Source organism: Pantherophis guttatus, chromosome 1 (assembly GCF_059756535.1).
Source record: "Pantherophis guttatus breed Tessera chromosome 1, ASM5975653v1, whole genome shotgun sequence".
Taxonomy (NCBI): Eukaryota; Metazoa; Chordata; class Lepidosauria; order Squamata; family Colubridae; genus Pantherophis; species Pantherophis guttatus.
The window spans coordinates 244,333,802-244,359,521 of NC_142063.1; the positions used below are offsets into that span (position 1 = coordinate 244,333,802).

General features: G+C 36.5%; 1 protein-coding gene across 4 annotated transcripts in view; it reads left to right on the forward strand.

The window, feature by feature from the left end:
- The window catches only part of LIN28B (lin-28 RNA binding posttranscriptional regulator B), a 95,070-nt gene that overhangs the window by 64,330 nt on the left and 5,020 nt on the right, over positions 1-25,720 (forward strand). For all 4 annotated transcript variants that reach the window (XM_034409076.3, XM_034409080.3, XM_034409078.3 and 1 more), the window contains one exon: positions 3,664-3,848. In XM_034409076.3, coding sequence (XP_034264967.1) covers positions 3,664-3,848 — 185 coding nt within the window. The remainder of the gene's footprint in view (positions 1-3,663; positions 3,849-25,720) is intronic.

Below are 25,720 nucleotides of genomic sequence, written 5' to 3' on the forward strand. Positions count from 1 at the left end.
GAGACCTCCGGCTGTCCACCGATACCCGACCTGGGACTTGTCCTTGGTCCTTCAAGTACTTACACAGTCTCCTTCGAACCGTTAGGTTCCATCAGCCTACGGTTTCTCACCTTAAAGACTACCTTTTTGGTCGTGATTACCTCAGCCCGACGTGTTTCCGAGCTCGCCGCCCTATCCGTACGAGAGGACCTCTGCACGTTCTACCCTAACCGGGTGGTTCTTCAATTGGACCCATCGTTCCTGCTGAAAGTGAATTCGCTCTAACACCGTCAACAGGAGTTGGTTCTTCCGGACTTCTGCCCGGACCCGAGACATCCGCAAGAGGCCCAATGGCACACCTTAGATGTCCGCAGGGCCTTGTGCACGTATATTCAGAGGACTCGTCATTTCCGTAAGTCGGAAGCGCTGTTCATCTCTTTTCTGCCCGCGACGATGGGACGGAAGGTCTCCTTGTCCACCATCGGGAGATGACTGAAGGCCTGTATCTCCAAGGCGTACATGCTTCAGAACAATCCGGTTCCCGGCAGGATTTTACCTCATTTTACACGAAGTGCATCCACCACGGCTGCTTGGGCGACTCAGGCCACCATTGCTGACATCTGCAAAGCAGCAACATGGACGTTCATCCGCCACTATAAAGTTGATTCATTTACCTCGGCTGACACCTCGTTCGGCCGGCAGGTTCTGCAATCTGTGTGTTCTGCTCCGGTCACGCATGTGCAGCCTTCCACCCCACCCTAATTAAAACTTGCTTGGGCATGTCCCTCGCTTTTGGATTCTCCAAGCAGTGCGCTGGAGAATGGACGTTGCTTACCTGAACATCCCTTCTAGGCACACTGCTGGAGAATCCAACCCGCCCGGTCAGGCTGCTGGAACTGGACCTCACACGTCTCCTTAAACTGTTTCTTCGTGAACAAAAACTGAGCCTCTGACGTACAAAGGAGGCGTGTCTACAGAAATTTAAAGACACATACACTCAGTGCTGACTATTGAACTGATGAATAACCCTCGCTTTTGGATTCTCCAGCAGCGCGCCTAAAAGGGACGTTCAGGTAAGCAACGTCCATTTATTGATGTAACAGTAAGCCATTAATTAATTAATTGGTTCGATTTAGATGCCGCCCTTCTCCGGAGACTCAGGGCGGCTTACAATGCGTTAAGCAATAGCCTTCATACTTTTTGTATATACCTGCTTAGGTAAATTTACTTTACCATTGCATGAAAACATAGTCACATTATAGTTAAACTTGCCTCTACAATTCTTTTAGCAGTTTTATTGTCTGTACTAAGGCAGAAAATCAGTTTATTTCTGTTCTGAAGGTGAAAAGTAATTTTGATTTTGAACATGTTTTTAGTAATTTTGATTTTTTAAAAAATACATATACACACAATATAGCAATATCTACCTATGTCTGTCTAAATATAAAACCCCTCTTGGAACTACAGTCATACATCACACATACAAGTAGTGCTTTTTTGTTTGATAATCCTTGCATATAGTATGTATGATTGTGTAATCTCTCAAGTCAATTTTTGATTTTCACGGAGATAAATGTAAAGTAAATTTAGCCCTTTTGCAGAAGAAAAAGTTTCCTCTGACTGTGATAGCATGTGCAGAGAATAAATTCATCTGACCCTGAATTTCTGTTAAAATTTTAAATTCAGAGAAATAAGAAATTTAAACACACATTGAATTTTTTTATAGGAAGCAAGTGAATGAGTTTACTCATCGATCTCTCCATACTGTATTGTCCCATTCTTTACCTGTAACCTGCTAGTTTTCATCACAGACTATTTTAATTCTTTCCAGTTCACCTATTTATAACTTTGTCTTTCCTCATTTCAGTAGTTTACCTTCCCAAAGAGATATTCTGCCTAATGTGCCAATTTCAATATTTTTGCTTCATTTTTTTCACATTTCATTTGTCAAAGTGACTTTATCTTATTTCTAAGACCATTGTTCACCTCATAATAAGGGAAGGCAGTTTGTGGGAGTGTCTGGTTCTTTACCTGATATTTTAGGGTTCAAATTTCGAAAAGGGAAGGGTATGATTTTTCAAATCTAAGGAGCTAAGGAACTATATTATAGGTTTCTTAAATGTGTGAATTCAGATTGAAAGTAAATACTAGAATTTCATTGCTGATGCTCTTTGTATGTCATAATTCTAGCATGAATATGCACTGTGAAAGTAATCCTCGACTTACAACATTTAGTGTCTGCTCAAAGTTACAAAGTTGCACTGAAAAAAGTGACTTATTAGTTTTTCAGTTATGACGGTTTCAGCATCCTCATGGTCACATGATCAAAATTCAGATGTTTGGAAATTAACGGTTGTAGTTTCCTGGGATCACGTGAACAGGTTTTGTTACCTTCTCACAAGCAAAGTCAGTGGGGAAGCCAGATTCACTTAACAACTGGGTTATTAACTTAACAACTGCAATGATTCACTTAACCACTGTGGCATTAAAGGTTGTAAAATGGGACAAAACTCACTTAACAAATGTCTCATTTAACAACTTAAATTTTGGGCTCAATTGTGGTCGTAAATTGAGGATTAACCATATAGCTCCAATGGGAGGGGGATCTAGAATGTTACATAAAATGATTTTATTTTCAGTAACATTCTGTCTTCATTTTTTTTTTTTTAATTATCACTTGTCCTTTGCCTTCATTCAAACATAGATATTCAGTCTATGCAAGGTTTTTGGCAGTACTGGAGATATTGGTTACCTTCTTTTATGATTTTCCCCCCAAATTTCCAGACTGGCCCAGATTTCTGGAATGCCCGGGTGCTTTGCCATACAAGTCCACACCATAGCTGAACCTGTTTAATTTCTGAGGGAGGGGTGCCACCAACTGTGGAGACAAAGAAGGAGAAAAATTCAGAGAGAAGATTCTTCTAGATTTCTTTCATTTTTGAAATCCTCTTAAATAAATGTGCTTGCGTATCCCATTTAGATGAAGAAGAAAACTAAAAAAACACCTGAATATATTTACAAAAAGCTGTCAGAACAATGACAGCTAGTGTGATACTATGGTTAAAGGGTTGGGTAAAAATCAGGAAGACCAAATTGTAAAAGCCTGGGTGATTTAGTGGCAGTTAAGTATCTCTCCACCAAACCTTTTCACAGTTGTTCAAAAGATTGGGCAGAGTGATGACAGAATGATGGCAAGAAATCATCCTCATGCTTTTTTTCCTGGAAAAAAAAGGAAAATAATAGGAAAAATAAGTAATGATGCTTTCACTTTAGTATCTAATCAGTTATTCGATATCTGGCATCATCCAGATGTCCTGAGACTATTCCTCCCAGAGTTTTTCAGCTGACACAGGCATCAGTTTTGGAAGTGATAATCCAGGCTCTTTAGATTGTGGAAGACTGCCCTAATCTGAGAATTTGGGGGGTTTCTTCTCACGTTGGCTCTTTCATAGGAGGAGAAAGAAACTTGATGTTGCATAGCTGCAGAGATTTAGAATGCCAGCCTATGCAAGATTTAAATAACAATTGTATAACAGGGCTTTATTTAGGAAATCTCACATTCATTGTACATGGCAGGGGAAAGTATAACAGGTTTGCTAATATAATCCTGTTTTGATTTTGACAGCCTTTAGTATTTTGTTTTTCTAAGTCTATGGTAACTAAGAATATTTTTCCTATTCACAGAGCAAGCTTTACATGGAAGGATTTAGAAGCCTAAAAGAAGGAGAACCAGTGGAATTTACTTTTAAGAAATCTTCCAAAGGCCTTGAATCAATACGGGTAACAGGTCCAGGTGGGAGTCCCTGTTTAGGAAGTGAGAGACGACCCAAAGGAAAAACAGTACAGAAAAGAAAGCCAAAGGGAGATAGGTAATGGAGTTACTAACTTTTTCTATATATGCACCTTTTCTGAACGTTTTTATTTGTATTTCTTAATTATTTGTGAATAAACGTATGTATCAGAACCAATTGATAGTATGTTGATCTAGATATATGAATTTCTTTGTTTTGGAATTTACATACTTCTGAGTTTTTGATTCATCCCAGTGATGCAAGTTGTACTTGCTTTAGGTGAGCAAAATGAGTTTTTCAGATGTTCAGAAGCATACTCTCCATGATTCTGATTTGTCCGGTATCAGAGTTAAGTCCTTACAGTGCAAATGGTATTTGAGTATTGTATGTGTTTATAAAATTTGGATGCTGCCCTTCAAAGTCAGTTTTCCCATGGTGGCTGTGTACATATATAATATGTCTCATAGCTTCTTTAAATGTTTGCAGAAAAAGAAGAGATCAGAATATATATATATATATATATATATATTTGTTTTCTCAGGTTTTCGCGGGTGTTTGTATGTAGGTCTTTGGTTATTCGGGTCTTCTCCCACGTAAAATTGGAAGTGTCTTGGCGACGTTTCGACGAAGTCTCATTCGTCATCTTCAGGCTGGTGTTCTCGGCTTCGTGCTTCCAGGGTTGGAAGCACGAAGCCGAGAACACCAGCCTGAAGATGACGAATGAGACTTCGTCGAAACATCGCCAAGACACTTCCAATTTTACGTGGGAGAAGACCCGAATAACCAAAGACCTATATATATATATATATATATATAGAGAGAGAGAGAGAGAGAGAGAGAGAGAGAGAGAGAGAGAGAGAGAGAGAGAGAGAGAGAATATGTATGTTTATATATAGTGTGTGTATCTGAACATTTAATTGAAATTTGGTAATGATTTATACTCTGTATTTGTGGTTCTCTAGTAATATCATAGGGATTTACATGATGCCACAGTGCTATAGATACTGGAAGATCACAACCTGCATATGTCATTAATCTTTCTGCTTTCTTGTTTCAATTTAAAATTGTTTTTTAATGTTACACAACAGGGTAATAACAAATTTTGTGAGTGAAAGTTAGGAACAGAGTTCTTCTGCCCTGGGCTTGCATGAATGAAGAAGGCTTATAGAGAAGGCTAAAATTTAGAAGATGTTGAAGACAGACTGAACTGCAAATGTAGAAAAACAGTGGCATTATAAATTAAACATTCTTTTAAAATAAAAAGAACCAGCAGTGATACTAGACTTATTTGCTTGAGATCTCATGTAGATAATTTGCTAAACCCTTTTACGAGTTTCTATGCCACTTTCCTTTACAACAGAATAACAATATGGTCTCTTGCAATAAGTAACTGTTCCTATAATCTAAAACCAAAAAACGTTTTGGTTTAAGGAAAGAATAATTTCCAAGCTTTCTACCATATAAAAAACACGACTGCAATTAAATTTTTAAACACTTTTAAAATCTTTATTTATTTTTCACATTTATGAACTGCCCATCTCTCTCAAAGAGGGACATTTAAATACTTAGTTCCAATCGTTACACTTTTACACATTTGTTCTTGAGCTCCAGAGCCTTGTCTCCACTGAATAAAAGAAAATATGTTTTGAATTATTATGCTTTACCCTGAATTTGGGCCAATCCAGCAAATACTTCTAATGCATATTCAAAAATGCAAAAGTTTCTTTCATTTTTCTCAAAGCCAATTGACGCAGTGATTGATTGGTTGGAATAGGTTAGAAGAGATTCACTTTTAGGTTCACCATCAGCCATGGAACCTCATTGGGTAATTTTCAGCCAATGAATCTCACCAGCCTGTCCTACTTTGAAAAGATCCCCAGGTGGAATATAAATTTAACTAGCAAAATAAATACATTTGCTGCTGAGCATATTTGCTTCCCATTTTTCCATGCATCTATCCACTTCTCTTTTTATCCTGGTGGTCCAGAACTGTTTGCTGTGCTCCCTGGCATCACTGAAAATATGTATCACAAAACAGAATTAATGGCCATTAAAATAGCACCTGAACTTTAGATGAGAAGGGATTACGAATACTGTATTAGTTTTCTGCCCTGATGGGATATGTGAAATTTTAGGAAAGCATTATAACTAGTAGAGATGCTTAATGTATATGAATTCATCAATGCCACCCATATACTACTAAAATGCTCATTGTCATGACTTTTAACTCAGCAAAATGGTGCATCATATAGCAACAGTTTTTGAACCAAAGTATATTATGGGTTAATTTATAGAATGTGTCCAAAATCTGGGACTTGACTCCCAAATTTGGGACATTGTGGTTGCTTCGTTGCTATTGGTCTGCTGCTGCACTACTGGGTTCCTGCTTTCACCATTTTAACATTTCATGACAGTTTCTCAGCCTGTCTCACAATCCTCACTTCCTTCCTCCACCCAGCAGCAGCCACTTACTTCCCTGCTGGAAAGGGAAGGATGCTCCCTGCCAGATTCCCATAAGGAAACAGTGGGGAAGCCAGTAGGAAATCAGAAGTTGCTCCTGCTTCCCTTTCTTTTTTGCCTGCCATTGGTTATTCTATTTAGGTAAAGAAATATCTCTGAAACAATGACCTAACAGAGCAGGGTTGTCTAGTTCCATATTGTTGCTACAATCACAGCACGGATGTATTCTTATAATCACCAGGAATCTAATTTGACACGAGGAAAACTTTCCTGGATAAAGTGATTGGGAACACTCCATCCATTGAAATTGTGACTGTATACAATCTTGCCAGTGTGAGGCACAAAAACCCAGGCAAACTGAGGGCATGTAGAGCTTAACCTGTAAAGCCGTTATAATACAAGAGTCAGAACAAAATCTTTTCAGAATATAGGCTTGAATTTAAAATACCTGCCTTAAATTGCAGTTTAAATCAAGGATCTTAAACTCATTTAAGCCAAGGAAGTGTATAAATTATAAAATTGTTTTTTATGTTTAAGAGTGAAGTGGGGAGATAGTTTGTAAACTTTGTGAAAGAATATAGAAGTGGAAAATCATGAATAAAACTGGGTGTGGATGAAGGTTTCAGACACATGGTGTCCAAAATTTTATTTATATATCCATGGTTGCTGGAATTATGTTTTGATGATCTGTTTCTCTCCCCCCCCCCCACTTTGTAAATATTTCGTCCCCTTCTATATTTGGTTTGCATGTGACGTTTTGTAAAAGGATTTCTCAAATTGGGACAGTTTTTAGGAAAGTTAAAATAGTCAGCTGTACTACAGAGAAGGTGAGATTTTTTTTACAAGCTTCTAACTTTGTTAAGCTTGCCTGCTCATTGTAGAGAGAAAGGATGTTAGAACAAGTGGGTTGGGAGGAAGAAGAGTATTTTTTCCATTCAGCGTTATTCCTATCTTACCTCTGGAGCAGTGGTGAAATCCAAATTTTTTTACTACCAGTTCTGTGGGCGTGGCTTGGGCATGGTGTGGTGGGCGTGGCAGGGGAAGGATACTGCAAAATCTCCATTCCCTTCCCACTCCAGGGGAAAGGATATTGCAAAATCCCCATTCCCACCATACTCTGGAGCCAACCAGAGATGGTATTTGCCAATTGTCCAAACTACTTAAAATTTCTGCTACCGGTTCTCCAGAACCTGCTGGATTTCACCCCTGCTCTAGAGCCTCTTTTCACACTCTGTTTCTGTTGGTCATCTTTGAGGTGAATCAAAGTACTTTGCAGAAAACCAGTGCATAATTCCTGGTTTATTGGTGGGAATTATGCATTTTCTCTTAGATGATCCCTAAAAAGAAAAGGCAACTTTGTCAATGCAAAATATGGGAAATGAGTAAATTGAACCTATCAGTTTATTCCCATTTAGCACCTTCTGCTATTAGGAGCAGTTACACACACCATATTGTATTGTTGAGGTTTTTTGGTTTTAACTTATTTGCAAACTTGTAATCCTAGTTTATTTTCTCCTCACATGCCAGAATAAAAATCTCTAGTTTATAACTTACTTTTTATAGACTCAGTTTCTGGTATGCATATGGCGTTGAATAAGCCATCTGTTAAGCAGACTGAGGAGCAATTATTATGTATCATTATAGAGATACTAATTATACATATTAATGCATGTACTTACTGACTGTAAATCAGTATTCTTGGTAAACAAGACATTTAATTTTAATTTTAATAGTTCTGCAAAGGTGATTTTGACACTTAAAATAGCCACTCAAATTATGGATGTTTTATGGCTTATAGGTAATATTTATATTTATATTATAGGTAATATTTATAAACATGGACCTTGGTATCTCTAATTATTAAACTTTACATTTACATTACATTTAATAATGCAAATGTATACAATATTAATAATAAAATTGACAGTGATCAGATTATCACTACCAACAATCATCACCAACAATCCCTCTTCAAGGGAGATAGGCAGTTTAAAAATTAGATTAGAGAGAGGGAGGGAGGGAGAGAGAGAGAGAGAGAGAGAGAGAGAGAGAGAGAGAGAGAGAGAGAGAGAGAGAGAGATGGAAGATGCAAAAAGGAAAACAAGGAAAGAAAGGAAATCAACAATACCACATTGATTTACAATTTCAGAAAGATTATCCCTGAGAAAAAGACAATAAGCACCTTCAAGAACAGGTAAAATTGAGCAGATTTCTTAAACAACAACAAAAGCCATAATCCAGTCTTCTGAGAATAAAATACTGATTGTGACATCTTCCTTTAAAAATAATTTTATCAGTGATTTAAACAATGCCTTATATTTGGTCTCCATTAATTTGTATTTTTAAATTTGTTTTGGTTCTCAGTGAATGCACCCCTTTTCAAATATTACACTTATGAAAAAGTTATTTAAATTGAGTTATTTTTAAAAGAGAATCACTTATGTAATTTAAAATCGACTAGATCTGGCTTTAGCTTTGGCTCTTTTTAAAGCCAGTTAATTTCATTCAAGTTGAGAGAGTTTGGAAAACTCTTATGCTTTCATTTCCTTGCTGCCAATTAATGCCCAAGCTGCTTTGCCTTCTAGTGTGATGAATTGCTGCTTAATTGATATGAGAGGGTTAAATTGCTTTGTGCATTGAACGCTTGATTTCATTCTGAAGGAATTTATCTTTTTCCCTTGGTATTAAGAGTTTAAGGAAAAGCATTTTATTAGCATGAGCATCAGATAGGCCACCATTCATCTCTCCTTATCAGCTGCAAAATGCATATTAATATCGATAATTCTGTATTTGGAATTTTTATTTTTCTGATTGCATGTATGGTAAAACAGGCCTTGCCCTAGAATCCAAGGGGGCAAGAAGAGAATTTTTCATTGGGTACAAGGAGCCTTTGGAAGACTGCAAGTCCTATGTTCAGCTGTATTTCCTCCTTTGGAGAAAAGAATAGTAGATTAAAACAATCATAATTTTGGAAAGCAGATCCCCAATTTCTGTATAATCAATCATTCCTCATGTCTTCAACTTAAAGATCATTAAGGGCTGCCTGGATATCGCCAAGCCCCACCCCCAATTCAGCAACAGAGCTCAGTGGGTGGCCTAGATGGCGGTTCCCTATTTATCAAGCTGCTGACTTACTTCAAAATGTTACACTCACACCACACTCCCTTCAGCTCCATAGGAGACAAATTTAAGAGCAAATGCATTATTTCTGCACTTTAAAGTCACTAAGTTAATTTTTTAGATGGTCTGTGGATCAATAAATTGGCTTTTTAAAAAAAATTAAAACAATCTGCAAGTCTTTTTATCACTTTTTCTGAGTCATTTTGGGATTGTGTTTACTGTGCTAGCCTGTTTTGAAAAGATGCTTGTTTTTATGTCCATAACCCTTAGGAAAGAGGGTGAGTATTATTAAAAGGTTTTCCTATTCTTGGCAAGTTAGATCGGGCTTCTACATAAATCTTGTTGGATCGTTGCACATTTCTTTAAAAGAAACTAATGTTTGGAAAATTACAGCATGGAAGTTATCTGATATACAGCTGAATACTTTAACATTAATGGGTGAAAGAAAACTAATATATTATACTCTGGAAATAGTTTTAAAGATACATTTACACATGTGACCACTGTATCCTTCTAATACTGGTATCCACTCAGAGAAACTAATGAGAATTGAAACTAATGTATTGTTTTAAAAAATTTAAAGGTAACTTAAAAAGTAACTTAAATAATAATATATACTAATGTTTCAAATTTTCTCTAACTTACTTCTGTTCCTCTCCAAAGGAGCTGTTTGATAATTTGTAATGAACAAATTATAATACTATGCAAGTCACTTTAAGCACGTTTAAAACTATAAATGGTTCAGCACATTTCTGTAAATATAATGGGTTTGTTCTATTTTAAGACTTGTTTGGTCAGATTTTTGAATTTGCTGTTTAGTAGCTTCTATTGTAGAAGAGAAATCTTTCAGGCATGAATTGGTAGTCCAGATATTCTGCAGCCTGTCTCTTCTAACCTCTGACCTTTGTTCCTACAAAGGTCAACATCTTAGGGCAGGAGATTAAGATAGTTTCAAGACTGGAATATAGTTGCAGAGGGGAAAAAAATAGCACATTTTGGTTAGAAATAGTCTCTGACCAAATTTTTAATAAATAATTTCAGACTTAATAAGCTAATTGTGATGAATTTTTCAAAGATTTCTATATCAAATGAGATAGATAGAAGTAATTTTGCTTCATTTTAGATAGTTTATTAGCAGCATCATAAAGAGAATTTTCTCTCTGTGTGTATGTTTGTGTGTGTGTGTGTGTGTGTGTGAAGCAAAGCAATGGGCAATATAGTTAGGAATCTGGTCTTGCAACTTCTTGTTACCTAATTATTTTCCCTGTCATTAGCTGTAGCGTTAACACTAGTCTCTACATTTCCAGGGGTTCTTAAGATCGTGGCTGTAATTGTTTAAATGTCTAATAATTAAACTCAAAGTTTTTTAAATTGCTGCCATACAGATGCTTTCTGTGTAATCCGGTGTTTATAAGAAACATTTTTCATGAACAAGTTGGGAAAAAACAATGCCTGCTTTTCTGTAGAAATTTAAAAATTAAAAATAATTGTTCACCCAACAGCATAATTGTGTTTAAGACATTTTCAGCAATTGTGTGTGTATGAATGCACATCAGCACACATGTCCATGTCAGAAGAGGTTGTAACAATCAAGCTCCTTTTTACATATCTTAAACGTGAATAAAATATATTGCAGTTTTGCATAACTAAATAGGCAAATTATATGCAAAAATGTATCTTTTTTTCCCCCTGTCTCTCGGAATTTGAGTGACATCATTATAGTGTACAGTGGCTTGCCTGCTGAAATGTTTGTAAATGATTTTAAGTTACATAAATTAAAGCTGATCTCTTGTGCACATTAAATATCTCTGTCATAATCTTGCTAAATAGCCTTTGGGAAGCTGCTGTTTCCCTACAGACTTCCTGTTTCCGTCTGATTTGCAATATAGTGTGATGAAGACAGTTGAAAGCCTTTCAAGAGAATTACAAGGATTAATGCTATAAGATACATAAAGTGGTCTGAATTCTTGGAATGTTCCTTACATTTCCTCTTTTGCTGTGAGTAGAAATATTTGTGTTAGTCCCACCATGTAGTGAAAAGCCAATTAAATAGAGCTGAATTACATGGTAGAATGGGATAAATCAGGTCTCATGGAATAAATACATTTTATAAATAACTGTAAACAACTACCTTTTTAAAATTGCTAATTAAATCAAGCTTCAGTTTTTATATGCACCTTTCCTGAACTAATAGGCATTACAATAATTGGTTGCTGTAACAACAAGTGTCTTTGTGGGTTTGATAGTGGTCATAAGCATTCATAATCTGATAAAAACATAAACTGCAGAGCTTCCATTGTTAAAAGGAATGAAAAAGAAGCACCAGAGGATTCTGAAGAAATACAGATTTATATCATAGAACCTAATGCCAATGTGCCATTCCTGGAGTCTAGAAAAAAGTTTGCAGTGATCGCTTGTAGGTGTAATAAATCACTGGGTGATTTCCAGTATAGTTACGTTATATTTTAAAGTAGACACATCCCTTCTTGTTAATTATTATTCTCCTTTTTTAAGAAAAAGTCTCTTAAAAGTTGCTATTCATAAATAGGTCATGGGTTTAGTTTAAAAGAAGTGCAGAATTAAATGTAAATCCAAATGTTTGTGTTACATTTGGATTTAACTTTAAATCAAGGTATTTTTTAAAAGAAATCATTACAATAATTAAAGTACTGATTTTCCTAACAAACTTTCCACTGTATGGTCCTCATTAGTTTATCCTAAACCTCTTTTTCAAGATGTCTTTAAAGAAGCTGGTTCAGTCAAGTTATCAAAATGAGGTTAAACATTCTTCAAATAATTGAGTATTTTTTTCAACAATCGGGGGTGGTGACTTGGTTTTCTTATGAAAGATGTATGGAGAGTAAGAGATTAGCTAAATTTTACTGTTTCTATTTTGTGTAATGTTGATATCTTTCCATTGAGGTTTATAAAAGGTTAAACTCTTGAAAATGGTTTCAGGAAGCCTTATAAGCTTTATAGGTTTAAAACTAAAACCTAAGCATTACAAAAATGGGTATTTGAAGAGTATTTATGAAATTGCAGAAAAATGCCTTAAATATCTTTTCTTACAATATATACTGTACATCTCAGTTTTTGATCCCACCAACACATTATAACTGTGTACTATTTCCAAAATGTCAATTTGCCTTTCTTATGCCATGTACTTGGGCATTTTAATTTAGAAAAAGAGGGCAAGTAAAACCATTTTGGTTGATTTTGGTGAACCAGCACTTTTTTTTGGTTGATTTTGGTGATACAGCTCTTTTCCTAGTATAACTTAAAAACACAGGGAAGCATGATTTGTTACTGATTTGTTCATTTTTTAAAAATGATTTTTTTACAATAATATACATTTCCAAGCTAAATATAGCTGAGGTTTGTGAAAGCATGGAGTGCTTCTCACTTCTAACAGAAGCATATTGTGAAGATCTATAGAAAAAAGTCTTAATAAGCCATTCTGAATCAAGAGTTTAAAGAAATTTTCTCTTTACTCATGTGCCCAACAGTACCTCCGGTTAAAGCTGGCATAGAAAAGTATTTTTTGAAACTGAAATAATTACAAAAAGGGTGGGTGACATAGCAGAGAATTAATGAAAACTAGTGATTAAATGCAAAATGTGCTTTTAAAAAGTATTTCTAGTTGACTGCCAGCATGGAATTAGGTTAAATTAGAATAACATTTTGGGTATGCCCCACTTTATTTCTGTAATAAATATCAGTGAAACTAAAATGTATTTGTGCTGCATGCAAGCATAAAACAAACATGGAGGGAAATACTGTGATATATGGCATGCTAGATCGTGTATTTGCACTGTTCATTCTACATACAAATATATTTTTCCATCTTGACATCTCTGCAACTGTAAAAAAAAAAGCCTACTGAAATAACCACATTTAGAGTTGCAGAACTGGTAATATAAAACTATGTGAAAAGTAAATATAAATAAATAAATGGAAAACAGGAGCTCCTTTGGGTTCCCCCCCCCTTTCATATAAACTGCTTAAATGTTAATCTATTACCATTTTCATATATTTCACAAAATAATGAGCACATAACAGCCTAAGTGTGATGCTAGATCAACATTTTTGGATTGACTTCTCAAATTATTAAATACGGAGTTTTGTCTTTTGATATCTTCACAACTGAACCAATTTTAATATTCTTCAATCTTGTGTGTGTATAATTCATTGATCAATAGACAAATAAATAAAAAAGCCTGTTGTAAGTCTTTGAAGTCTTTTGTTAAAATAAAATCATTTGAGATGCTGATTGGTTTCAGTATGGAGGGCTGGGAAACAAAATTTCCTAGAACATTTAGTATTTGCTACATTTTAAATACAAAGATTCTTTAAACTTTTAAGCATTCTAAATTCACGACTTTCAAAATATGATAGAGAGAAAAAGACAATAGAAGTTGCATATAAGGGTTTCAATTTGGTTTTTAGTATATGCGTATTTATTTATTGCTATTACTTGCTGTCTAGGTTTTGTTGGTTGTGAAAGTCATTTATGAAAAGAAAAGATAATTAAGATCAGGAAACAATTTTCTCAGCAAGATTGAAGACCTGAGCATGGGGAGATGTAGATAAGGCAACTTATAGATTTGTAGGAGATGCTTAAAGGCAGCAGAGCCTGATAAGAACTTTGTTGTTGTGGTTGAATGTGGCTACAACACGAATGTCTGGTCACAGACAAAATATGTACATTAGCCTGGAAATACTATAATGTAAATTTTTGGCTTCTTTTGGGAGGGGAGATACATGTTTCTCAAAAAAAAAAAAAAACCCAAGGCTGTTTATCACAACCCATAGTTTCTAAATTGTTTCAGTTTAGAATTAAGAGGATGAAGGCAATTGCTAATGGGCCACCGTTGGCAAACAGATTCAATATCCCTCTGTTCTCACTGGCCACACTGGGAGTTTGGGTCAGGGCAGGGCTGAAGGGAAAAAAGAGGGATGAAGAAGTCTTGTGCAAAGAAAAGTTTAATTATAGGAAATGGGAAGAAACAGATTTTTAAAAACTGGTATTAAACAAGGAAAGCATTCCAGTTTTTCACCCTATCTTTGTTCATTACATCAGATTAAATAGTTTTGGCATGTTCCAGGTCCCGTCCTTTAAAAATCAGCAGACTCTAGGAAGTATGTCTTTTCCATGGAAGCCCCTGCCCTATGGAACATCCTTCCTCTTGAGATCTGACAGGCCTCCACTTTCCCAACCTTGTCAAAGGCAGAGTTTGGTCTAGTCTAGTGGTTAAGGCACCAGGCTAGAAGCTGGGAGATTATGAGCTTTAGTCCTAGTGACTTTGGGACAGTCTCTCTTAGCCCAACCCAGGTCTCAGGATCGTTGTTGTGGGGAAGATAAGAGGAGTATTAGGCATGTTCATCATTTTGAGTTATTTATAAAAATAATAAGGGCAGGACATGTGTATGGTATGTGCTGTATTTAAATTTAAAGATTATAAGATAGTGGTGTTGCTTGCAGGAAATGTTATACTGATTATACTGCAGGTTTAATTGCCTTTTTAAAAATGATGCTCAGTTTTATAAAACTGTTGTGAGCCACCCAAATTGTGTTTCCCAAGACAAGAGGTCACAGAAGTCTTTTAAGTAAGTAAGTAAATAAATAAATAAGTCGCTAAGTTCTGATGTCCTTAAGAAACATCTACAACTATTTACTTAAGTTGCCATATTCAGATCAATAAGGTTTAATAGCATTTTTCATAAAAACCTAGTCATTGACTTGCAAATTTGATTACTTATTCTATTTTTTCTGCAAGTCTTTTTTTTAATAGGAAAAAAAACCCTAAAAAAGGTGGACAGACATCAGTAACCTTTGGTCTAAAGCAGAAACAAATTCACAGCTATCAACTATAGGCAGGTATTCCAAATAAGAGACTACCAGCCTGGCCTACCAATAAACAGAAAAGAAGGTAGGAAAATATATGCTAAATGAACATTTGTCATTAAAGCTTTTAACAAAGTCACAGTCACTCTGGGAGGGGAAAATTGGCAGCTTTTTTGAGTCAAGCTTAATCTCTGAAGGCAAAATTGAAAACAAGGATAATATTTCATGGAAAACAGAGTTATTAGTAATAAATAAGGAGACAAGATTGTGCCTTATTCAGATCATTCAGGGTATTAAAAATGCAAGCAGATGGTATGTCCATGCAGGAGAATAACATTTTTTTTTTTTTTTAAAGAAGATTGCAGAATGGGAGGTCCATGATGAACAGCAGTAGAACTCAATGTTAATAAAAGGGAAGGAATTCAGCCATGTAAAAATGCCACCAATTTCCTGTTACATCCAGCACCCTTCACTGGAGGGATCAGGATTTTGAAACAATGCAATTTTCACAATGCTTTTTCGGTTAGTAAGTACTGCAATGTCCTTGCAGTATGCTGGGCCAAGGACAGAAAGCTTAAAAGTTACTGTGCAGATTCTGATTAGGAAATCATTGCTTCTTTTGCTGGAAGATTCTCATCTCCTTTTTGCCTTACAGAATAACTCTGTTTGCTTTATCAGGAAGGAAATTTCTGCTCACGGATCTCTTTGACATAATAGATGGCAGACCTAATAACTTGAGTCTGGATGTATTTATTTACTTATTTATGAAAAATATAAAAAAAAGAAAAAGAAACCTGGTTTTCAATGTCATGTTTTTATGACCTATTGTTTAAAAATGTTGTCTGGCAGTTGTCAAGGTCAGTGGTTACTGCAAAAACACCAAGAATAATTTTGAAAGTAAAATATCAGTGCATATTTCCTATAGATGGTTGGACTGTTTTTCTCTCTTCCAAAAAAAAAACCCCAAAACATATTTTGTACTGTTTGAAGAGTAACTGCTTGCTGGGTCAGCTGAAACAGATGTTGTTGTACAGTTGGGTAACCTACCATCAAACCAGTTGAAAGAAACAGCAGAAGGCAGTCTGTCACAGATGTGGATAGTTTTTTTAAAAAATTAACATGAATTTTTTGAAAAGTGGGAAAGGGAGAGAGACAATGTGAAATGAAATGTTTAAATGGAATGTAGCAATTACAGAGTCAGTTCCTGCTACTAGCTACCGCAGTAGCACATGGATTCTAAAATGCAATAAGTACAGATAGAGACAATTGTTGAGTTGTGTCCCATTTTATGATCTTTTTGCTACAGTTGTTAAGCGAATCACTGCAGTTGTTAAGTGAGTGTTAAGGGAGTGTTAAGCTTGTTGGAAGCTTGCTGACAAGATCACAAATGGTCACAAATGGTGATTGCGTGACTTCAGTATACTGCAACTGTTATAAATACATCTCTGTTTCCAAGTGCCCAAAATTTTGATCATGCAACTGTGGAGATGCTGCAATGGTCATAAGTGTGAAAACCATAATTCACTTTTTTCAGTGTTGGTCACTAAACAAATGGTTGTAAATCAAGGACTTCCTGTAGTGGAGGACTAACAGCATACATGACACAAGTAGGATGTATGGCTTATTACTTCTGATCCCTTTTCATCTTGGTTTTCTTCCTTTTTAAATTAAAATTCCCCTTCTATTAATTATAATTGGGAAAAGATAATAATGCCCATGGACTGGTATAGATTTTTCCCCTCCTAATAAGGGCGGGATAAAGATTTAATAAATAAATAACTGTATACAGATGTATTTCTAGCAGAAAACTCTTCTTGTGGACCAAAGAAATGCACAACATTATTTAAAGTTTTGTTCTTCCACATTTTCCAGAAAAGTTGTTTATTTTTGATAGGAGTAAGTAAAAAAAGAAGCACTATTTTGGTAGAACTATTTTTCATTTTGTATAGCACTTTCTACTAAGCATTTGATAGCTTTCAAATTTACAAATATTTGTTTCCTTGTATCTGCTGAAACATGCTTTTGATCACATAGAAGTTTCTATCAAGTCCGGTGGAAATATCTAAAGAGAGAATCTTTTTGTTTGAAGGAGAATGACGAGACAGTCATCCATTGTTTAAGCTATGCTTTTGTCTATAATGCCATAGTATCTATCCATAGGGCAAGAAGGATATTTGTCTGTGTAGTGTGTGTGTGTATGTGTGTGTGTGTATTCACTCATTTGCTCCTTCATTCATTATGACCTATGGACCTGTGTGTGCATGTATGTTTAAGTATTCCTGCCTGACAAAAAATAGTGTACAAAAAAAGGAAGAAAAAGTGGTCAATTAAATTTAACATGTAGGATCCACACTTGCTGAGTGCTGAAAGAAAAGAAAAATTCTTCCTCCCCTTTTACAAATACACACACACACACACACACACAGAAGAAAAATCAGTCAACAGTCTTTAAGTCTTAATGCAGATAAGATTGTACACAACTATTTGCCTGCACGTTTTGACAGATTTGGTCACTATATGTCAAATTAGAATAATTCTATATAAACTAGATTGAAGGGAATAGATTTCTTGTAAGGCACATATTAATAGTTCTGTTATGTTTTGGAACACACACACACACATATATAATAGAACTATTAATATAATGAAAGTATATAGAGGAATATATTAGAACACATAAAATGAATTTAATCCCACAGAGAGGAAAAACGAAAAGTTAAACGATTCTGTTTTGTAAAGTACACCTAGATTAATCCTTAATGGATTAAAGGGTTAAAAATACATGCAAGATCAGGGACTGACTGAATCATGAAAATGATTTATCTATCATGTAATACAGAGATGAAGAGATCTAAAACACAAAGACTCTACAAAAAGGTCACAGGTTTAAAATGCTGAAAATTGTATTTACTACAGGAAATGGGTGGGGGGGAGAATGTGATAGTTATTTGACTTTTACCACTATAATTCTTAAAACAGGTAAAGTTTGCTGTTAAAAAGTACAACTATTATTTTAATCCCCTGTAGCTACAAAAGGGCAGTGTGTTGCCAGCTTCTTGCTTTTGAACCTATAAATTCTTTTTTTTTTTAAAGTGTCTATTAATAAAACATATTTATCTCCATCTTTTTTAAAGCTTTCCTTTATTCCATAAACATTTAAAATGACTTTATAAAAAGGGGGCAAGATGAAAAACCAGGTAAAATCTGCATGCCCATCAGTTTGTGTTCTGTATTCCATCTCCCTTTTTCAACTACTGTTTTTAAGATGGAACATTGATTTTGAATAGAGGAAGGCATTTCAGTAACATATTTTGAGATAGTATCTGAGATGCCTGGATTTAAGAAGGACCAGTGTGAAAAATTAATAGCCAGCCTCAAGTGACAGAAAAACTATAATACCATTTTAAAGGCAGGGGGAAATATCAGATTAGATGTGGTCAGACAGTAAAATCTCTGTAATGTTAATTTGACTGTCAGTAACCATGAAACATGAATTACTAAAGTCTTTTTTTGGAAACTTGTTGTTCGATGTAAAATATATATTACTTATATAAATATAAATATACCCTGTTTCCCCCCAAATAAGACATCCCCTGATAATAAGCCCAAATGGGCTTTTGAGCTCACGGCAATAAGGCCAAGCACTTATTTCAGGGTTCAAAAAAATATAAGACAGGGTCTTAGTTTTGGGGAAACACGGTATATATATTTACAAACATATATTTACATTTTTATATTTACTTAGCACATAGATAAATAGCACCATGGCATTTTTGAAAAAAAATTGTTCCTCCCCAAATTTTTTTTGGAACATTTGAATTATTTGTGTTCCAGACATGGCATTAAAATCCTAAAATCTCCTTCCACAGAGCTTTTACAATCCATTTGCCAGTCACAGAAACTGAGGAAGTTTTTATTGGTGATTTTCCTACTGTTCATACTATTAGGGAACTGTTTGCTTTTAAAAAGAAGAGAAAAACATATCTGAGAAGGCAGGCAACTAATTCAAATCTTTCTACATATTTGTCAGAGGAAGGAGATTTCGGAAAGATTTTCTGGAAACACAAAATTGCAAATAGGGCTTACCATGTACAGCGATTAATATAGGTGGTCCTCAATTTACAACGGTTCATTTAGTGACCGTTCAAAATTGCGACAACATTGAAAAAGTGACTTATAAACATTTTTCACATTTATGACTGCTGCAACATCCCAGGACATGTGATCCACCTTTTGTGACCTTCTGACAAGCAAAGTCAATGAGAAAGCCAGATTCACTTAACAACTGTTACTAAATTACGGTAACAACTGCAGTGATTCACTTAATAACTGTGTCAAGAAAGGTCGTAAAATGGAGCAAAATTCACTTAACTGTCTCACTTAACAATAGAAATTTGGGGCTCAATTGTGATCATAAGTCAAGGACTATCTGTACTGAATATTTGGTGGAACTTTGTATCTTACCATCTACAGTATTCTATATTATTTTTGGGGGGGGGAAGGCAATAACACAAAAGGTTTTCACCTGTTTATCAATCATAAAATACCTATTTTAGTGCTCTGCTACAGCATTAAGGATTTTTTAAGACCAGAAATAACTTTGCCATGTCTGAAACATATTTTGTAAAGTATATCAAAAGTCATACTTAGGGTTTTGTGTGTATAATAAACTAACTCAGCTAAACACACTGAGAACTCTGCTGTTTTAAACGCTTTAATTTTCCAATTTGAATTCACTTTCATGAATGGTGCTTTGTTATTTGTAATATATTTGTGGTGATGTGTGCCTATAATTAGTTCTCTGCTTTTTAAGATCCTTAGGTTCACGGAGAGGCAAAGTGTTTTGAAAAGGGTGTGATTGGATAAGAAGTGCATGATGGATAAGACTTTTATAAACAAAATTCAGGGGAACCAAATTACGATTCTAAATCCATGAAGTTTAAATGTATACAGATAAGGACATGCATAGTGTAATGCAGAGGTCTTCAAACTTGGCAGCTTTAAGACTTGTGGACTTCAACTCCCAGAATTCTCCAGCCAGCATAGCTGGGAGTTGAAGTCCACAAGTCTTAAAGCTGCCAAGTTTGAAGACCTCTGGTGTAATGGAATGCACTCACTACAAGCTTGCTTCTTGGTAATAAACTATAGGCTCCAAATCTTAATCACAATATTCTTTAGGTAAAAGTGAAAAGGAGAATTAAACTCTCAAATGAATTTAGAAAGTATGTTCCTTTCCAAGCAGTGCATAAATAGATGATGGATAACTCATATATACCCGTCTATATGTACAAAATGAGGAGGCCCCCTGGGCTAACTGGCTTTTGATTAATTGGGAAGGTAAAAAATTAAATTGAGTAACATAGTGCCTACCCTAGTGACTTATTAAATGGATTTATCTATGGCTGCTAACTGATCTGCTGATGAAGCCCTTTAGCCTACTTCAACACATTTAAAGAAAAATGTGTGGAGCAATACGTGTGCTTAAGTCTGTATGTAGGCCTAACAAAAATGAGCTCGCCTCCTTTAAATTCATTGCTAAGTCTTTGTTTTGTTGAACCTTGTATATTTCTTCCTCCTCCTGAATAGAATTCATTTTTAAAGAAGGTAATACCACAAGCTGGTTTTTATTTTCTTCCATCAAGAAGCCCAACAAAACAGAATTTTTTACTTATATTGTCTCAACTCGGGTTTCGGCAACCCGCGGCTCCTGAGTTGCATGAGGCTCTTTGGGCCTTCTGCTGCAGCTCCCTTCACTGGCTGGCCCCAATCCTCGCCCTCACCTCCCAGTCACTCCTCGCCTGGCCTGAGAAGGTAAGGGCAACGGCGGGGGGTGGAGAAGCAGCTGAGGCTGATTCTCCGGCGCCTAACTCATCCTGGAGTTTGTTGGTGCTGGGTGTACCTTGGTTGCTTGGGAAGACGCACAACCTGCTCTCCGCCCCAAGACACTGGCCCGACCCAGCCGTGACCGATGTCGGCCTCACTAACACTACGGCTGGCGGGGTGGGAATGGGATCTGGGAGGAGGGGAGGATGACGGAAAGGGGGATGGGCCCACAGTGCCCAGCCACGGTTTTAAAAAGCTCAGGAGGGACAGGGGAGAGAGAGATACAGAGGGGGGGGAGAGAAGGGAAGAGAGAAAGATACATAGATACAGAGACGGAGAGAGAGAGAGAAAGAAAAGAGAAGAAAGAAAGAAAGGTTTTATGGTTCCCGGTGTGTTTTTTAACAACCAGCTCTCTACTCTAATGACCGGCTGGGTAGGTGTGGCTAGGGGTCATGTGACTGGGTGGGAGTGAGTCATGCCCACCCAGGTTTTGTGGCTCCCGGTGTTTTTTTTTCCCCCTGTGGAAAAGGGGTCCAATGTTGGGTGGAGTGTTTAATGTTGCAGACCCCTGTCTTAACTGAATATACTTCATCTTATTTTAATCAACCTAATCAGGTGAATGGAAGGGGTGTCTTTAGGTGAACAGAGATATAGAAGCCAAAGTAATAAAGGTCTGATGCTGACCTTTATATAGAAGGTACCCTATAGAGGTTGATAGATATCCTGACTTTATTCTTCCCATTCCCCTATAAGGAAAATACCCAAAAGTCATTTTCCTTAAGTGGGATGCAACCAAGCATCAAGCTTGGCTGTTTGGCTATCAATTTTTGCTCTGTTTGACACAAAGGTTTTCATGAACATGGTCATAATCTCCTTTGGGGCAAAGGTTTATACAACTGTGGAGTTGCACAGTTCCAGATTAGCACTGTTTTGGAATAGCGGTAAGCCTGTGTTCACAATTAGCTCACAATCAGCTGATAGCCAGGCTTCCTTTGAAAAGGATCACAAAAAATTGCTGATCCGGACCTGATCATCAAGTTTCATTTAAACTCATAGGTGCTTCTGTGTTATAGAAATATTTCTTATTTCTGTAATTAACTTTATATTACATACTTATATACTGCCCAACACTCATCAGTCATAATGAAAATGACACTTGGTGTACCTCACTGGGTAGGGAAGTCTAAAAGGACCCCCCCACCCAAAATGAGTAAATATGTGAATTCTCTGTGAATTCCCAGCTGGGCTTAGCTATGGCTCTCAACCTTCCTAATGCTGCGACCCTTTAATACAGTTCCTCATGTTGTAGTGACCCCCAACAATAAAATTATTTCTAAAATCATTGAAAATATGTGTTTTCCTATGGTCTTAGGCGACCCCTGTGAAAGGGTCATTCGACCCCCAAAGGGGTCCCGACCCACAGGTTGAGAACCACTGGCTTAGAGGGAACTTCCAATAGAAGCATGTTTTCATCCATTCACATCCTTCTGCCAAAATGGGAGTGAAAAAGAAATAAACTAAACTGAATGATTTAACCCAAAACATTCCTTGGTGAAAAATCACATCCCAGAAAAGATTGAGGAGGAACTTCAGGTTTCAACAAACCTACCCTGTTTTGACAAAAATAAGACTTCCCCAGATAATAAGCCCAATCGGGCTTTTGAGCGCATGTGCAGCTGGTCCCCTCCATTTCCTCTGGTTTTAGGGTAGGGAGACAGAGCTGGAAATCAGGTAAGATGGCAAGAGGAGTCCTGTGTTGCTCCACATGCCCCAAAATAATAAGATCTCCTCGAAAATAAGGCCAAGCGCTTATTTCAGGGTTCAAAAATATAAGACAGGGTCTTATTTTCGGGGAAACACGGTATGAAAGGAATCAGAGCAACTAAACTAAAACTTCATCTAATAGTCAATCTAAAAAAGTGAATCGACTATTACCAGGCCACATTTGGGTGAAAAATTAGATTATTTTAATCTCTTGTTTCTATTTCTTGTTCATACAAAAATTTACCTAGTCATGGCTATATTGCGACGTAGTTTCTTCTCCCCTCCCCCCATTAGTTTTGTAACTTTTGGTGTAATGTTGTTTTATTATAAAATACAAGTCTAATCTGCAAAGTCCCTTGAAATAAATGGGAGGTGGGAAAGCTGCTTTTTGGAAAGCTCCTATTGTTTCAAAAGCATTTGCTTAGCAATGTTTGGAGACTTACAGCTCTTAGGTAAGGGTAAAGATAAAGGATTCCCTCACACATATGTGCTAGTCATTCCCGACTCTAAGGGGCAGTGCTCATCTCTGTTTCAAAGCCAAAGAGCCAGCACTGTCCGAAGACTTCTCTGTGGTCATGGTGGCTGGCCAGAGGCACACGGAACTCTGTTACCTTCCCACCAAAGGTGGTCCCTAATTTTTGCCTTGCATTTTTAACGTGCTTTCGAACTGCTAGGTAGGCAGAAGTTGGGACAAGTAACGGGAGCTCACCCCGTTATGCGGCACTAGGGATTCGAACCGCTGAACTGCCGACCTTTCGATTGACAAGCTCAGCGTTTTAGCCACCGCGTCCCTATTTACAGCTCTTACAGGAACATATGAGGCTGGTGCTATCTGAGCTTGGTTTTCTTGCAAATATTTTATTACCCAAACTAGGTAATGTCATTAGTGTTGCTAAGGACTGTGGTTTGTTTTCAGTTTATATTCCTAGTGTCAGTGTTGGTGGGCGTGGTTTTGGTCTTGGAGAGTCTTAGGTTGGGTTGTTTACTACCGTTGGCTTTTTTGGTAGTTCCTTGATTGGGGAATTGTTTACTTTTTGATTGTTGAGTGGATGTTAATCTTTGAGTTAATCTATGCTCATCTGAGTGCTGATTGCTCGTTTCAACCCTCATTTCAACCCTGAGCTACAAATAATTCTTCTTTAGAGGCTGATATTTTTTTATCTTATCATACCTTTTTTCATCTTTAAAACTGTTGTTAAAATGACCTGGTTTTCCTCTCTGACAATAATTTTTGAAATAACAGTTTAAAGCACTTCAAGGAAGAGGGGAATGATCAGATGGTTGCTGCCCTCTAGTGGGTTATTCTGAAACAGATAAAAATAAAATCACACAAAATAATTATTTATTGAAAGTACGTTTCTTTTATCTTCTTTTTTTCCTGCATGATTTTTTCTTTCTGCATTGCATATATGGGTTTTACCTAGCACAGAATTCCTTATAGTTGAGACATAGTACACAATGTCCCCGACTTACGATCGGTCACTTAGTGTCTGTTCAAAGTTAAAAGAAAAAGCTCCCCACAATCCAGATTTGATGTGCCGACACCCACCTACGTTCTCCTCCCAGTATGGCTTTTTTCATTGGCCTGCAGCCATATGGCTGTGGTTTACCCTTTCTGGAAATGCAGAGAGAAGAGCAGGGGTCTTCCTGTCAACATTCTTAGCTCTAATAAGCTCTGATGAGGGATTCTGTACAGATGCAAATCCATATCTGTAAATGCACAGATAATTGCTCAATGAATCACAGCAACCTGTCCTTCGCATTGCCATCCTCTTGATCACAAGAAAATCATTTCCTTTATCTTGGTTTAGATATTTTCAAAACACCCACAACCCACACATATTTGTCTTGAGCTCTGTAATGTTCTCACAGTAATACTGTTCCTGTGACTAATTTGCACAAAAATTTACTTTGCTTTAATATACCTCAAATGCTGGAAAGCATTTGAGATACCAAATTAATTTCGCTGGAGGTTCTTAAAAGTGTTCCTCCCTTTCCTTTGGAAAAAAAACTTTTCTGTGAGATCTCAGTATCCCCCCCCACAAGATACAATGATGTATTGGTAGTTCCAGCAAAAAGGGAAGGAATGAAAAGCATCAGAATGAGAACCAGTTTGGTCTACTGGTTAAGGCACCATGATAGAAAGCAGGAGGCTGTGAGTTCAAGTCCTGCTTTAGCCATGAAAGCCAGCTGCTAGGTGACATTGGGCCAGGCACTCTCAGCCCAACCCACCTCACAGAGTCGTTGTGGAGAAATACCGTAGGAGGAGAAAGGGGTGTTGGATATGGTGTGGCCTTGAGTTATTTGTAAAAATAATAAAGGTGGGATACAAATAAATTTAAATAAATAAACTTCAGGTTATCTCAAAATCCAAGAGATGGTAACTGCAGACTGTTGAGTTTCTTGCCTTTTGCTTACAGGTTGTTCTTATTCTTAAGATTTTTTAAAAAAAATATGTGAAACAGAAATCAGCAATGACAACAAATTGATGCATGGTTATCCTTCATGAGTCTCTTTTGAGAAGCAATACCATTCATAATAGTCTCCAATAAACTTTCCAATGTTTCTCAATATCAGTACTATTGTGCACCCTAGCCAGGACTATTTTTTTTTTTTTTTGCATATTTTACATCTCACAACTTTATTGAGTTTTCTGAGTAGAATCCAGCATAAATTGACTATTGTTCATGTTTTAAGAAAGATTCTGTCATTTTTTTCAGTCAATATTAGACTGTTATCTTGTTACTTGTGGACTAAAGGAGACTGAAGCAAATGTGCAAATCTCCCAATAATAGCACTGTTGTAGTTGATAAGAATGTACAGACCAGTTGTAGTGAACTTTTTCGCCACTGAGTGCCGAAACGGGAGCATGCTGGACACCGGAAGAGCAGCTGCCCGGTGCACATGCGTGTGCCAGGCAGCTGCTCTTCCCAGTTTC